This window comes from Corythoichthys intestinalis, chromosome 13 (genome assembly GCF_030265065.1).
Source record: "Corythoichthys intestinalis isolate RoL2023-P3 chromosome 13, ASM3026506v1, whole genome shotgun sequence".
In the NCBI taxonomy this organism is placed as follows: Eukaryota; Metazoa; Chordata; class Actinopteri; order Syngnathiformes; family Syngnathidae; genus Corythoichthys; species Corythoichthys intestinalis.
This window is the reverse complement of record NC_080407.1, coordinates 23,490,208-23,506,105: the sequence shown is the minus strand read 5'-3', so window position 1 is coordinate 23,506,105 and position 15,898 is coordinate 23,490,208. Positions and strand designations below refer to the sequence as shown.

The 15,898-nt window shown below is 39.7% G+C and overlaps 1 protein-coding gene across 4 annotated transcripts in view; it reads right to left on the bottom strand.

Annotated features, from left to right (window-relative positions):
* The window catches only part of LOC130928042 (gastrula zinc finger protein XlCGF26.1-like), a 28,038-nt gene extending 13,326 nt beyond the window's left edge, over positions 1 to 14,712 (bottom strand). For 2 of the 4 annotated variants that reach the window (XR_009066569.1, XM_057854239.1), the window contains exons 1-2: positions 14,423 to 14,712; positions 12,217 to 12,612 (exon numbers count right to left, since the gene is read on the bottom strand). Coding sequence is in view for 3 of the 4 variants with exons in the window: in XM_057854239.1 (XP_057710222.1) it covers positions 12,217 to 12,612; positions 14,423 to 14,438 (412 nt within the window). In the remaining variant the exon portion in view is untranslated. Of the gene's footprint in view, positions 1 to 11,198; positions 11,257 to 12,216; positions 12,613 to 13,217; positions 13,512 to 14,422 lie in introns of those variants that run through there. The other 2 variants (XM_057854241.1, XM_057854240.1) reach the window with 2 other exon arrangements.
* Between the last annotated feature and the right edge of the window lie 1,186 nt (positions 14,713 to 15,898).

The following is a 15,898-nucleotide window of genomic DNA, read 5'->3' as shown; positions in this document are numbered from 1 at the left end:
GCTGCCTCGTCAGAATGCTATGTTGTTGGCCGCCGTGGCAGACAGCGCTCAGCCTCAAACAGCACCGTAAAACACGTGACCCGTTTTTTTTTTCCCCCGATGAGAAATGCTCTTCGTACATGACTACAGTATTCTTCATTCTACATACATTATGAGGACAAAAACAAAATAGTAACGCACGGGCACTAGGGAAACTAATTTTAATCGGATTACTGGCTTGGAAAAACGAACGCGTTAGATTACTCGTTACTGAAGAAAGTAATCAGATTACAGTAACGTGTTACTGACAACACTGGCCCAGAGTGATTATGGGACACGTAGTCCATATACTACATCGATGAATTATAAACCACCATGACTGAATGGAGGTTAAGCAGGCCAAATCAATCCATACCAGTGACTATAGATAATGCTGCAAATATTGTTAATTCAGTACGTGACACAGATAGATTCAGACCACAAATAGGATGTTTTGCTCATGTAGTAAACCTAGCTGCTAAGTAGGGATGGGAATTGATAGGATTTTTACGATTCCGATTCCATTATCGATATTGCTTAACGATTCGATTCTTTATCGATTCTTTATCGATTCTAATTTGGGGAAAAAGAAGAACAAACATTTTGATTGGCATCGAGTTTGTTTAATCAGAAGTCACAACCTTACAAACTCACAACGAGATCAAAAGAGGCTCAAAGCCTCAATGTTAACTGTGGCAATAAGTGGCAAATACACAAGAATGTGTAACATTTTACTAAAACATTTATCTAATAGAAATAAAAAATATTGGTATATATTGGCAGATAGGTTTTTGTTCTGCCTTTGGCAATATGTGTTAAAGCAGGGGTCCCCAAACTTTTTCCTGTGATGGCCACATAACTTTTCCCCTCTCTGATGAGGGGCCGGGGTTAGTTTGTAACAGAAAAAGTGTGACGATTGCAGAAGTGCATAAATGTAAAAAATTATTGTTTTTCAGAAAGCCACAATCAAATAACCCTTTCTGGATTCTTTATAATAATAATAATAATAATAATTAATAATAAAAACACTATTAATTAAATAGATAATAACCAAATAACCCTCTGTGAATTCTTCAAGGAAAAGGCCAGGAAATAAATAAGACGATTGAGAAAAAAAAAAAAATCAAAATGGCCGGACCAAATGTGGAGGCGGGCCGTATTTGGGCCGCGGGCCGCAGTTTGTCTAACGTGTATTATGTTACCATTACATTGAATTGCATGCCTTTTAGTTTTTGTGGCGCTTACACGCTCAAGTGGGGGCGCCCTTGCGCTTCCTCACGCGAAGAAGAACGCGCTCACGTGAAGAAGAGCGCGCTTACACCCAAAGAAGAAATGCCGCATCCAAGTGAGTGAGCGAGTTAGTGAGAGAGGGAAACACTTCTACGAGCCTACGTTCTTTGTTAATGTTAATATCTACAGAGGCAACGCCTGTATGTATCATCTTTTGTGTTGTTGTTGTTGTGTTTCCACTCGCGATCGGACACTTAAATCCAGTTGTGTAGTGGTTTGAACGATGTGCTAATGCTAGCGAACGAATGCTAACCATTTGTTATTACTGTTATTAGCAGCTAATCATCGCTGATTTACGTTGATGCAAACCTGTTTGTTATTGGGGACGAAATTGATTGTTTCATTTCTATTCTTAGGTTCACTCTTCAAGTGATGGTTGAATAAAGTCAGCAAATTATACCAACGTCTTCTGCATCGTCATTTGGGAGTTTAGCTAGCTGTATAGCCAGGACTGAGCCTGAGCCTCTCTGTGAGGACAGCGCAGTCGTATCCCCTCCCGATGCAGTTATCTCCACCTTGCAATGACTGCAAGTCGCTTTGTTGTAATTTTTCCTCATGAAGTGAAGACACACTTTCGAGCGTTTGAACCTACGAACTGTCATTTTTATGTTTTTGGCTGCAATGCTTGTGCTTACCCGTCGTAACCTTTCATTTTCACACTCTTTCCTGGTGAAGTGTAGTCAAACTTTGGCGCGAGTGGTTCTTGGCGCCATGCTAGTTTGATGCGTCTGGACTACAACACACGTCACGACGCAATACGCGTCTTTAGGAATCGTTAAAGGGATCGTTAAGGCTTTTTCATTGTGATGTCGAGGCCTCAAAACACTCGGAACCGGTTCCGAATTGGAATCGGATTTCGATTCCCATCCCTACTGCTAAGAGAGCTGTAGCAATCAACGGTGTGCCCCGCCTCACTTTACAAACAGTAAAGATTGTTCTCAGCACTTTTATACAAAATTTCTTCAGATCAGTAAGAAGCACATAAATATTATGCACTAAAATGCATGTTTATATGATGGCAATTTAATTTTTGCTCGTTAGCAAAAAAAAAAAAAAAAAAAAAAAAAAAAAAAAACCCTAAACAAAAAACACAATTGTTATTTATTTTTCAGAGTATTAAATGTATTGATTCGAATCGAAAACCGTGTCCCCCGTATCGAAAATCGTACCGAACCGTGACTTAACTGTATTGTTGCATTCCTATGGAACACCATAGCAGATGCTATGAGGGGAAAAGTTTTCATTTGCCTACATGCTAGAGCAGGGCGGTAAACCGAAAATTTACCGTCACCGAAATTCTTAACGATGACCGACGTAATTTTGACCATGTCGGTAAATTCGGTAAATTAATTAAACAAGAAAATAGTCTTTTCATCCCGCTTTGATTCTGTGTTGTTCGTCTATGTTCATTCCCCTTTAAGAAAGCAGTGAATGTGCTTACGTAGTGAGTCACGTGATCACCAGGAAGCCAATCAAACAAAAGCCCGGTAAGCTAACGCTAGCAGCTAACGCTACAAGCAAAACGTGATGGAGTGTGGCTTAAGGCAGGTTCACCAAACTTTCAACCGACATTTAGTAGACTCTTGGTGGCATCCAGACGGGCTTTCACCCGCTGTCCTCCTTTGTTCTCACGATTTCCGGAGATGGTGCTTTCAGTGCTTTCTACTGGTAGCCAGGCTAACGCTAGCTAGCGGCTAACGCTACAAATGAACGTTATGGAGTCGGATAGAGGCTCTAACCTTGTCGAAACGGCTGAACTTAATGAGTGGATTGGGCACGGACTGCATCTAGCAATTACTATGTGGCGTTATTTTGTATCTGTCTGTGTGTGTGTGATTCCTCTGATAGCTTTTGTGATGGTAAAGAATTCTGCATAAAGTACAATCCAACGGCGAAACTTATAATGACCGAGAAATGGCCCCAGCTATTTTTATTGTGCGTGCATTTATGAAAAACTAATAATAATAATAATAATAATAATAAAAAAAATAATTATCTGAGACAGTCCTGTATACAGGTACAGTGGTACCTCTACATACGATCACTTCGACACACGATCTTTTCGACATCCGACGTAAAATTTGAGCCGCCATTTGTTTCTACATCCGACGAGTTGCTCGAAATACGACGACATGACAGCACTGCAAACGAACCCACGGTGGATTTTCTTATGTGAGAAATCAACACAGTTTTCAAGAAAAGTTGATACAGTTGGAGAAACAAGGAAAAAAGTGATGCTTACCTTTGAAATGAAGATGCAAGTTATAGAAAAATATGAGCTTGGGGTGCGCGTCCCTGAACTGGCTCAACAATACAGCTCCATGATCCTCTTATGACCACCGTTCGCCACTATTTATAAGTTAAGGTGACAATTATTATTGTGGTAACATTGCCAAGGAAATCGCCAGCTTTGTCACGTTTTTATCATTTATTTAAGAACTTATCCAACACAAAACGCTCATTGTCTTAAGCAGTTGACTGCTCTCAGGAAAACGAAAGTATTATCTCTACCGCACCGACCTATCTCACTGGAGACGTCACCTTCGCGGTGCGTTCAGGGACAGTAAAAAGTGTCCGCCATATTAGAATCCGATTCGTTACATTATTTTCAGGAATAATTATTAATTCTTCTTCTTCTTCTTATATTATTCTGAATTATTTATTTATAACTTATTTGTTTTTCTATGTTTAATTGCCATTTGTAACAGTGCCAGCAGTATTTATTAAGAATTTAGTGTATGTTTTTAGGCTTTGGAACGAATTAATGGAATTATAATGTATTCCTATGGGAAAATCCTGCTCGACATACGACCATTTCGACTTACAAACAAGGTCCTGGAACGAATTAAATTCGTATGTAGAGGTACCACTGAATTATGTATATACGTATATATGTATACAGGATATACTGTATAACTTATCAGTCTTAGCTGTATGTGAAGTTTTGTGTTTGTACGCTCTGTTCACTTACACCCTGTGTAACTCCAAGGGGCTAAGCCCCCCCTGTTTTAAAAACCTAATGACGCCCCTGATTGATCCCTCTGTAGGGGAAATTTGGGTATGGCTGAAAACATAGATGGATTTTTTTTTAGTCTTTCTTGTGTTGACCACTACCTTGCTCGCCTGGGGAACTTGTGTTACCGGGGGGAACTGGTTTGGCCGTGCGCGTTTCTGTGCGGGACACTGGAGGGTGTGGAGGACGGGAGCAGCGAGCATGGTGGCGCGGGCTCTGCTCGGCGAGCAGCAGGGGTTCAACTGGTTGAATCGGTTGGGTGTTTTACCAAATGTGCTACTGCCCTCCAGTGGCCAGTTTTATTGCTTTAAAATGGGTTTTGAGCTTTGTGCATTTTATCTTAAATACATGGGAACCTATAGATGTCTATTGTTGAAAAAAACAACAACAACAAAACGCAAAAGATGTATAAACACGTTTTGGGGACACTGAAGCAATTAAAAATAGAAAGTATTTATACGTTTTGGGGAGCAAATGAGATAATGGCCTTTCTGTGATTACCTCATTGACAAAATTATTCCACAAGTCCACCCCTCTGAAGAACAAAAGGTTTGTTATTTTGCTTCTTCAGCTACAGCGAAATCTTCAGCGTGTGCAAGGTATTAGGAATTCAATTCAATACCAGGAGATTTTGGATGCAAATGTCATGCAGTCATTGACAAAGCTGAGGCTTGGGTGAGGTTGGACCGTCCAAAAGGACAATGATCCTAAGCAAACCTCAACATCTACCACATCTTGGTTGCATAAGAAGTGCTGGAAGATTCTGGAGTTGCCATCGCAATCATCATACTGAAATCCCTTTGAAAACCTCTGGTGGTACATGAAGAAGGCAGTTGGAGCACACACACCCAAAAATGTTAATGAACTGGAGGCCTTTGCCCATGAGGAACGGGCAAAGATATATGTGGATCACTACAAGAAACTTGTGTCAAACTATGCTTCACGTCTAAAGGATGTTATTGTTACAAAGGATGTTGTACTAAGTACTAAAGTTATACATACAGTACTAAGGTGTTGAATAATTTTGTCAATTAAGTAATCACAGAAAGGCCATAAATTGGAATATTCCCAAAAATGTTGTGGTTATTTCAGCTGTATTTTTCTATTTGACGCGTCATTATTTGATGTGATTATAAACAAGATGAAAAATGAATGTCAAACTTGCAAAAACACCATCTACTTTGGGGGTTCAATAATTAGTTACACAACTGTACATGTAGTAGTATACTATAATATTAGTGCTATATATTTTAATTATGTATTTTTTAAAAAATAATTGTTTAGAATCATGTTGGAAAGGCGAAGTCACAGTATGTTGCCTCTATGCACCAGTATGGGAAATCAGTTGACCATTTGCAGTGCGTTGGTGCCACCTGCCGGTCAGAATAATTTGCTGCATCTTTTTTTTTATCACAGTTTGGCTCATTCACTTAAGCTAGGGATGCCCAATCCCGGTCCTCAAGAGCCCCTATCCAGCTTGTTTTCCATGTCTCCCTCCTTTAACACACCTGAATCAAATGATCAGCTCATCAGCAAGCTCTGCAGCAGCCTGATATCTCCTGATTAGTTGATTCAGGTGTGTTAGAGGAGGGAGACATGGAAAACAAGCTGGATAGGGGCTCTCAAGGACCGGGATCGGGCACCGCTGACTTACACAGTCTGGTGTCTAGTGGTAGCATTGACACTCGTGAGTGCTTTCTGTTACGTTTCTGCCTCGGAAATATATCTAAGTATTTTATGTTTATAATAAAATGAATAGACAGTACAGTGATTCCTCGTTTTTCGCGGTTGATGGGGACCAGAACCCACCGCGATTAGTGGAAAACCCACGAAGTAGCGTTTTTTTTTTTTTTTTTTTTTAACCTGTCCTGTTCAGCTGCTTGGATACAGGAGAATTTTATGTATATTACATTCTTTATATATTTTTTTGTGTATACAGTACACTAGTTTGAAACGTAAATGTAATATTAATACTGTATACAATAACTTGCATAAGATGAATAAAGTGTACTCACCACACTGATGATCTTGATAAATTTGATAAATGAAGAAAAAACTCCAGAACAATGGATATGAAGATAAAGATGATTTACTGAGAAGCTTCTACAGGAGGTGTCCTGCGCACAAGGAACATCGTGATGGGGATTTTTAACTGTTGTTTTTCTGGATAAAGGCCAGTCTCCTTCATGTTAAACACCTGGTCCGGGAGACAGCCACCCTCTTCAATTTATTTGGGAAATTAGTCCGCCGAGGAGACCTCCCCCATGCAACGTGACGCCGCGAAGTCGAAACCTCTTTTTGAATTTTTCGAACTCGCCCTTGCTCGCAACAAACCACAATTTCCTTCACTTGTACTAGGCTGTGGTTCATCTTCGTCGCCTTTGTCAGTATAACCGCCACCTTCATTCAACTCTCCTTCAGGAATGTGGCTGTCATACAGCTCTTTGGCTTTTGCCCGGATCATGTTTGTGTCGAGACTCACCTTTTCCCGACAGTCCGATATCCACACTGTTAGTGCATTTTCCATTTTTACAATCGTCTTTTTGCGAGGAGTAATGGCTCGCTTAGTGTCCTTGGAAAACGACATTGAGACGGTCTTTCGGGTTGTCGCCTAGTCTTTTTTTATGTAATGAACGGTTGATTCGTTCAGTCCGTAATGGTGTGCAACAGACACATAGCTGCGGCCAACTTTAAGCATATCCAATAATTGAACTTTCTCGCGCTCCGTCATCATTTTTCTTTTCTTCCTGGGTTCTTTAGAGGACTGAGCAGACGGTGGACGCATTGGAGCCATTTTCCTTCGACAGAAACAAGGTTAAACATCTCGGCCAATCAGCTTGCGATATTCCCAACTGATGCTGGCGAGCGAATCAGAGCGGCGGAATATGAGTTGGGCGGGCTCTCCTTGCTTTCTGTTAGGATGTAAAATCTGCCCGTTCCCTATTTTCTCCATTATTTAAAATTTTTATGCATGTACAGTATATATATTTATTTTTTGGACTGGAAAAAAATCCGCGATAGACAAATCGCAAAATTCGAAGCGCGAAGTAGCGAGGGATCACTGTATATGTACATTTCTGTGCAGAAAAGTTGTATGTACAAAACGTCTTAAGTTGTTGTGTTATAGAAGCCAGCTTATGCTAATGCTAGTAGCTCAAGCAATTTGTACTATCCATATAGTAGTTGTGTGTAAGTGTGTTGTGTAATTTGTTGTACAGTACTGTGCAAATGTTTTAGGCAAGACACCTGCCTAAAACTTTTGCACAGTACTGTATATTTTTTTAATTATTAAATTTATTATGATCATGGAAGCTTCCACTTGGGGAAAATATATGCATACAGTATATCCTGTATTTACATAATATAATAAAAATATACAGTACTGTGCAAAAGTTTTAGGCAGGTGTATATTGAATATGTGTATGTTTATCTTATAGTTTCACAATACAGTGGTACCTCTACATACGATCGCTTCGACACACGAACTTTTCGACATCCGACGTAAAATTTGACTCGCCATTTGTTTCTACATCCGACGACATGCTCGAAATACGACGACAATGGCAGCACCGCAGACGAATGCACGGCGGATTTTCTTGTGTGACAAATCAACACAGGTTTCAGAAAAGGTTGGTACAGGTGGTGAAACAAGGAAAAAGTTGACGCTTACCTTCTAAATGAAGATGCAAATGACAGAAAAATATGAACAATACATCTCCACGGTCCTCCTCCGACCATCGTTCGCCAGTCTTTATAAGTTAAGCTGACAATTCTTATTGTGGTAACATCTCCAGAGAAATCGCCAGCTTCGCCACGTTTTCATCATTTTTCACAACTTATTCAACACAAAACGCCTGCTGTCTGCCGCAACTGACGATGTTCTCAAGAAAGCATTGAAAGAGAAAGTAAACTCTCACCCGCTCCCCTCCCTCTTTGTCACGTCAGCCCCGCGGTGCCTTCAGGTACAGAAAAAAAACGCCCGCCTTATTAGAACCCGTTTCGTTACACTATTACAGGAATTATTATTATTATTATATTATTAATCTGATTTTTATTTATTTGTTTTGCTATATGTAATTGCCATTTGTAATAGTACCAGCAGTATTTTTTAAGGATTTAGTGCAGGTTTTTGGGCTGTGGAACGAATTAATGGAATTATAATGTATTCCTATGGGAAAATCCTGCTCGACATACGACCATTTCGACTTACAAACAAGGTCCTGGAACGGATTAACTTCGTATGTAGAGGTACCACTGTATTATGACGAATGTCTTACCATAAAAGCATAGGAGCTTTTATTTTTTTGTTGAGTTTGGCTGTGCTTGTGGACAAAAGCAGTAGTGTTCTTCCTGAAAGAAGGCTCCATTTTTATTTATTTCTGTTATTCCCTGACAAATAGTTTTGTTGTTGTTGTTGTTGTATTTAATTTAGACAATTTTGAGTGGTATTATGACAGTTTTTTTTGCATTCCTGGATACTTACGAAATGATTCACAAATTTGTATTTCTTGTGCACGCTAATGTGTTCAACAATGCACCTCAAATTTGCCAATAAAATCCAGACATTTATTCTGGAAGTTTTCAAAAATGTTTCTTTAGTACTTTTTCAAAACAAAGGTTTGAATTGTACGGTGTATCACCTGAGCCAATGCATATGCACTGCAAAAATCTACCTCCTTAAAACTGGAAGAAAAAAAAATCCCTTGTTTTCAGTGTTAATCTACTAGAAATAAGTGAAATTATCTGCCAGTGCTTCGAGTAAATTTTACTGAGATTTCTTGAGATAAGAAAAATAGCTAGCTGAAAAGAACAGACTTATTTTAAGCAAAATGTTTATACATTTAATCTTTAAAAACTTGTTTGTCAGAAATGTTCTTAATTCAAGAATAGATATTGTTAAAACATTATTTGAAAGCATTTTTTCTTGATTTAGGTGAAAATGACCGACTCTTAGATGTATGGGCTTAAAAAGAACAAATGTTAATATTTACTCAAAGTAAGTGGAAATATCTGCTGCATTAATCTATTAACTAGCCTTTAAAACTCAAAACAAGATGAAGAAATTTATTGCACTATATTTAAGAAAAAATATTAGATTGAAACATTCTACTGTAATTTTGCAGTCTGAAAGTTAGTATAAGTAAATACAGATTTTTTTTTTGCATTAATCATATAGCCTATCAATTAATTAGGTTCTTCTTGGTGAGAAATCTAGCCCTGACCGCCGTTTACCCAATCTCTTTGGTCGTCCCAGGCAAAAAGTGTCTATTCAAGTTATGCTGTTACATCGTTCCTACCAATATTGAGACCAAACCTACGCCCTTGTGATCAAGCATCTTTGAATAAACTTGGAGTAAAATTTAAGTATCTCGAGACCGGGCCGAGAGTCCTCTTTTTTGGAAATCAAAATATGGTCACCCTAGCCAAATCGGGGTTTCAGCCACCCGAGTGTTTTCAGCCATACCCAAATTTCCCCTACAGGGGTATCAATCAGGGGCTTCATTAGGTTTTTAAAACAGGGGGGGGGCTTAGCCCCTAAGAGTTACATAGGGTGTGAGTGAACGGAGCGTACAAACACAAAACTTCGCAAACAGCTAACAAAGACTGATAATTTATACAGTATATACTGAGTACACACATTTAACTCATTTGCTCCCAAAAACGTATAATACGTTCTATTTTTATTTGCTTCAGTGTCCCAAAAACGTCTTTTGCTTTTTTTTTTTTCTCCACAATCGCCATCGAGAGGTTCCCATCTATCTTAGATAGAATGCACAAAGCTCAAAACCCATTTTAAAGAAATAAAACTGGCCACTGGAGGGCAGTAGCGCATTTGGTAAGACCCCCCCCACCCCAACCCGATTCAACCAGTACGTACAGCATAGTTGTGACAGTGCTGCTCGCGTCCCCCGCACCCTCCAGTGTTCCGCACGGAAACACGCACGGCCAAACCAGTACTCCCCCCAGGAACACAAGTTCCCAAGGCGAACGAGGCAGTGGTCACCACAAAACAAAGACCAAAAAAATCCATCTTTACGAGACAGGCGGCAATGGGGGAAAAGTTTAACCCGCTATCGCGGCCACCAAGAGTCATCTCTCAGTTAGTTATGTGTGACTTTGCTAACAAAAGCTCTATTTGTCTGGTTGTTTATGTTATTCGGTAAAAGGAAAACATTATTCAGATGTTTGGGATGTAACTATAGCAAAAAATAGCTGTGGTAAAGTCAAAGTTATGTTTGAAATGTATGCCTTTACAAAAAGCTCATTTTCTCCGTTTTTTTATCAGAAAATATATATATATATATGTATAATTTTTAAATAATAAATTTGAATTTAACTGCATGAAATAAGTATTTGATACATTACCAACTAGTAAATATTTCGGCTCTTAGCTCTTTTTTAAGAACCCCTCCTGTTCTCCACTCATTACCGGAAGTAACTGCACCTGTTTGAACTTGTTACTACCTGTATAAAAGACACCTGTTCACACGCTCAAACAAACAAACTCCAACCTCTCCACAATGGCCAAGACCAAAGAGCTGTGTAAAGACATCAGGGATAAAATAGTAGACCTGCACAAGGCTGGGATGGGCTACAGGAAAATAAGCAAGCAGCTTAGTGAGAAAGTAACAACTGTTGGAGCCATTATTAGAAAATGGAAGAAGTTCAAGTTGATGGTCAATCTGCCTCGTTCTGGGGCTCCATGCAAGATCTCACCTCGTGGGGCATCACTGATCCTGAGGAAGGTGAGGGATCAGCCCAGAACTACACGGCAGGACCTGGTCAATGACCTGAAGAGAGCTGGAACGACAGTCTCGAAGAAAACCATCGGAAACACATTACGCCGTCATGGATTAAAATCCTACAGCTCACGCAAGGTCCTGCTGCTGAAGTTAGTGCATGTCCAGACACGTCTCACGTTTGCCACTGACCATCTGGAAAATCCAGAGGAGCAATGGGAGAAGGTCATGTGGTCGGATGAGACCAAAATTGAACTTTTTGGTCTAAACTCGGCTCGTCGTGTTTGGAGGAAAAAGAAGGATGAGTACAACCCCAAGGGCCACATTTATGTGTGCACTACACACACTTTGCACACATTATAAATAATATTGTTTTTGTTACTGTTCTAAGGCTCTGTTGTGTTTGTTTTTGCAGAGAAAAAGGAAATGTCTTCAACAGAAAGAATGTGAATGCCATCTTGTGGATTTATTGTTATAATCAACAAATACAGTACTTATGTACAGTATGAATGTTGAATGTGTATATATATCCGTCTTGTGTCTTATCTTTCCACTCCAAAAATAATTTACAGAAAAATATGGCATATTTTAGAGATGGTTTGAATTGCGATTAATTACGATTAATTAATTTTTAAGCTGTGATTAATTCAATTAAAAAATTTTAATCGTTTGACAGCCCTAAATTAACCCTTACTTTTCAAGGCTGTGGTCATAAAGTTAATATGAGAAACGTGAAACTGTTCAGTGTAGCAACTGTTCAATTTTGCACATCAGATATTTTTTTCAAGAAAAAGTCTTAGCCAAAGTTATTTATTTTTATTTTGTTTTTCAAAATATCTACATTTCAGAATATTGTATTTTCTATATTTGAGCAGAATTCTAGCTTTGTATAGGCTAATGTTCCTATTGTTGAAAGCACAAAAGTGTGCAATAAACAACTAGCACATTTATATTTTGCATTTTGTTTTCTTACTGTACCGAAAATGAACCGAAAAGCGACCTCAAAACCGAGGTACGTACCGAACCGAGATTTTTGTATACTGTTACACCCCTAATAAAGACTAAAACGGATTGAACGAATGCCACCAAATGACAGTTCCAGCTTCTTCAGACAGAGCCCCGCATTTCCCTCAAGGTGAGTCACGTGATACTTACAGGACAGCGAGTGTGATGTGAAGTCGTCACTCTCTGATGGTCGAGCGATGAGGTTGTCTGCTTGGGACCCTTCTTTTGAACTGCTGCTGCTGCCATTCGGAGGCTCCGTCCAACTGCTGGCTTCACTTGGACCTCCATCTTCACCCTTTAAGTGCTCACTAGTCCACTTGGGGGTGTTCACCACCTCCACTTTAACATATGGAGGGTCCTCCTCCTCTTTTTTGAGGGGATGAGGTTGCTGCTGCTCCTCAATGTGGGGGTTCCCCACTCTAAAGAAATACTCTTCCTGCTCCTCTTTAATGTGGATAAATTCTTCCTCCACTTTCTTGATGTATGGCAACTCTTCCTCCATGCGAGGAGACTCCTGGCATTCAGGACGATGCGCTTGACTGACATCTGCAAGACCAAGACCATAATCACACATGGGCCAAATTTTATGTCTTCATTTCACAGCATTAGTATCGCTAAGCAGACCAGAATTTGGAGACAGATAATTCCTGCACTTCGAAAGGGATGAGAGTTCCTTCATTACCCGCAGCCAGACCTGTTGTACAGGTTCACGCTGCCAAATAGCATGCAAATCTGTATCTGGAGTGTTCTCCTGACAGTTTGGACATTTATTGGATTGGGAAAAACCCATTTTGTACGTATTAAATTAAGTTGTATGCCATCTATGCAGTATTTTAAATTGGATAAATTGCAGATTGCTATTTGTAGTCGAGGTAAATGTATTTTTACAGATTTGTGTCCATGATGTTACTGAAAAATCATTTCTTCATTTACCGATCGGTAAATATGTAGCATTGTTACATGACAATATTTTAATTCAAGTATTCTACATCACGTTAAAATTAGAAACAGACAAACAAAAACAGTGAAGATAGAACGCCACAAATGGGGTGCTGCGTGACAGCACTAATCAGACATTTTGTGTCTTGAAACATTCTAATGGTAATGTATAGTATTTGCGAGACAATTGAGTCATAAGTCAACTGACTCACCTGACATTTTGGGACTGGATGTTGGCTTGCTCGGCGACGTGTTTATCCCAAGCGCGTTGTTTCTCTTTGTTAGCTGCTAAACTAGGCTAGGCTAACAAAGCAGGCCTCGAAGTTTCAACGTGCACCCAAACGACTCGAAGCAGTAGCGAGATTGGACGGATTCTTGTCCAAAAATATTTGACACCTTTCAGTCGATTACATTGCGTCGTGGGGCTTAGTGAATTGTCTTCAAACCTCCACTTTTCCAAAGCAATCGGACGGCTACTCCAGCCACTCACATCCTCTACGTCATGACGCATGACGCACAAGTACAGGACACCGCTTGCTTTTTTTTTTTTTTTTGCTTACTTTTCATTGTCCAACGTACGGAGCACCTAAATTCTTAGGTGCTCCGTACGCCGATTTTTGGCTGAAAGAAAACTTTTTTTCCGTCAATTATTACTCCGAATGCAACGTCAAGCTGCAACCACCTCAACATGATATAGACCGTTAAATATTATTGTATTAGGCTCGAGCGTTTACGTCACAGCAGCACGGGATCATGCGAGATTTGCGACAACGCAACCATTGCGGAAGCATCACGGGACATTTAAACTTAGCGGCAACCAAAGATGGAAAAAAGTAAGGAATACTTGCCAGTTCGATACAGACACAAACTTGTTACCACGGCGAAGGACAGATATGTGAGCAATTTTAAGGATGTGAACAATGTTGACCCTCACGAGCAAGCCGAACACAAATGGAATAAAGATGTCGACAAGCTTCCACCACTACGCGAAATGGACATCATGCTGTATTTAGTGTTTGGTATATGTCACTACACTCATCAGCAATTCCGAAACTACAAATCGCTACAAAGCTACGAACAGTTTTGCTGCGGATGGGTGCAGGATCTTCACTTTATGACCATAGCAAACGGCAACACCATCTTTCTAGCAAAGGTAGGCAATGTGTGTTTACATTAGTCTGTGACCACGGATGTACAAATATTTTGCTGCATAAAATGTAGCCTGTGTACAAATTCTTTGCCACTCTCTCACGTCAAAATATTACAGCTTTTTCATTTAGCAACGACATGAATTATGTCTTATGAAGACAATGCACATGTATGCATGCTAGTTGTTTAGCTGTAGCAATAGCTAACAACAGGCCGACTTAGGGCGTAAAGTTACTGAAATTTGCGTAAACAAACGAAATTAACTTACCGGAGTGGAAGTGCATAGAGCAAACTCAGTGTGTAACTGGAGAATCAAACGTTATGCCCTTCCTTCTGATCGAGGCCACCCATGCCATTCTTCGACGTTTGGTAAGTTCAGATATGAGCTTTTCCTCGCCTTTTCTCCATGTAGGGATCCGGAAGAAACTCAATGGTGTTCCGTCGAGCTGTACATTCTCCTTTCTATTCGATCGGTTGTTGCAATTCTTTACCGCACAATTATTTCCAACCATTTTTAAAGAGCGACCTGTGTTGAAATGCCTCAGTTTATCTTCCACAATGGCGATAGCGGCGGAAACCTCGCGAGTGCCACGTCATACGCTCGAGCCTAATTTCTTGAAATAAAAATAATACCGCCACAGGGCGGTGCTGAACGCACTGAATGATTCTTGTGAAGAACTACACCTCCCGTGATCCTTATACACCGTTCCCGTTTGACGTCATATCCGCCCCTGCGCCGCCATTCACGATCGGGTAATGACACGCCCGTCACGATCGGGTAATGACAAGCCTCTCTCAGTACCCTGTGTCGTACCAGTACCCTTAGAGCAGGGGTGTCCAAACTTTTTGCAAAGGGGGCCAAATTTGGTGTGGCAAAAATGTAGGGGGGCCGACCTTGGCTGACGTCCTTTACGTAGAACAATATATTTAAGCAAATTTTTAAGCAAGCCGTTCTGTGTGTAACATTTGCTTTATTGTAGGACTGCAGCTATCGAATATTTTAGTAGTCGATTAATCAATGGACTAGTTAGTTCGAATAATCGAGTAATCGGATAAGGAACATGAAAAATTAAAACACCTGAGCTGAGCCTCAAACGATATATATATATATATCTATTTTTTTTTTATGAGAATCTGTGTACAACAAAAGAACAATTGGCTAACTTGGAGAGAAAAAGTCTGCTAGCTTAAATGCTATAAAATGCGCAAATTTTTTTTTTTTTTTTTACAATGCTCTTAACAAGTGGTTCAGACACATATTCCCACAAAAAACGGATAAATATACCTACAAACTAAATCAAGAATGCATTAAAAATCATTTGCTCAAACAAAAGCCTAGCTTATGTTGGTCTTAACAGGGAGCAGTTGGATTCAGCCATGTGAAAAGAGGCAGACCAGAGGGCACTGTATCCACCCCCATCAGTAAAATTAAATGCAAACACTTTTAAAATCAACCATTACAATACCACTTTAATTAAACGAATACTCGAAGCAACAAAATTTAGTTCGAATATTTTTTTCTTATTGAATACTCGAGTTAATCGATTAATCGTTGCAGCACTACTTTTTTTTTTTTTTTTTAATTAATAATTTCAACAATTTTGCAAATAGCCTTTGTGGCGTTCTCTTTCAACTCTAGGGCTCTTGCGAAATACTGCTGCTGTGAAATTAAACTAGCTTCAAGTTACGCGCTACATATCTACCCTGTAATCTTGTCGTACATGTCAGCGTGTCTTGTTTAGTA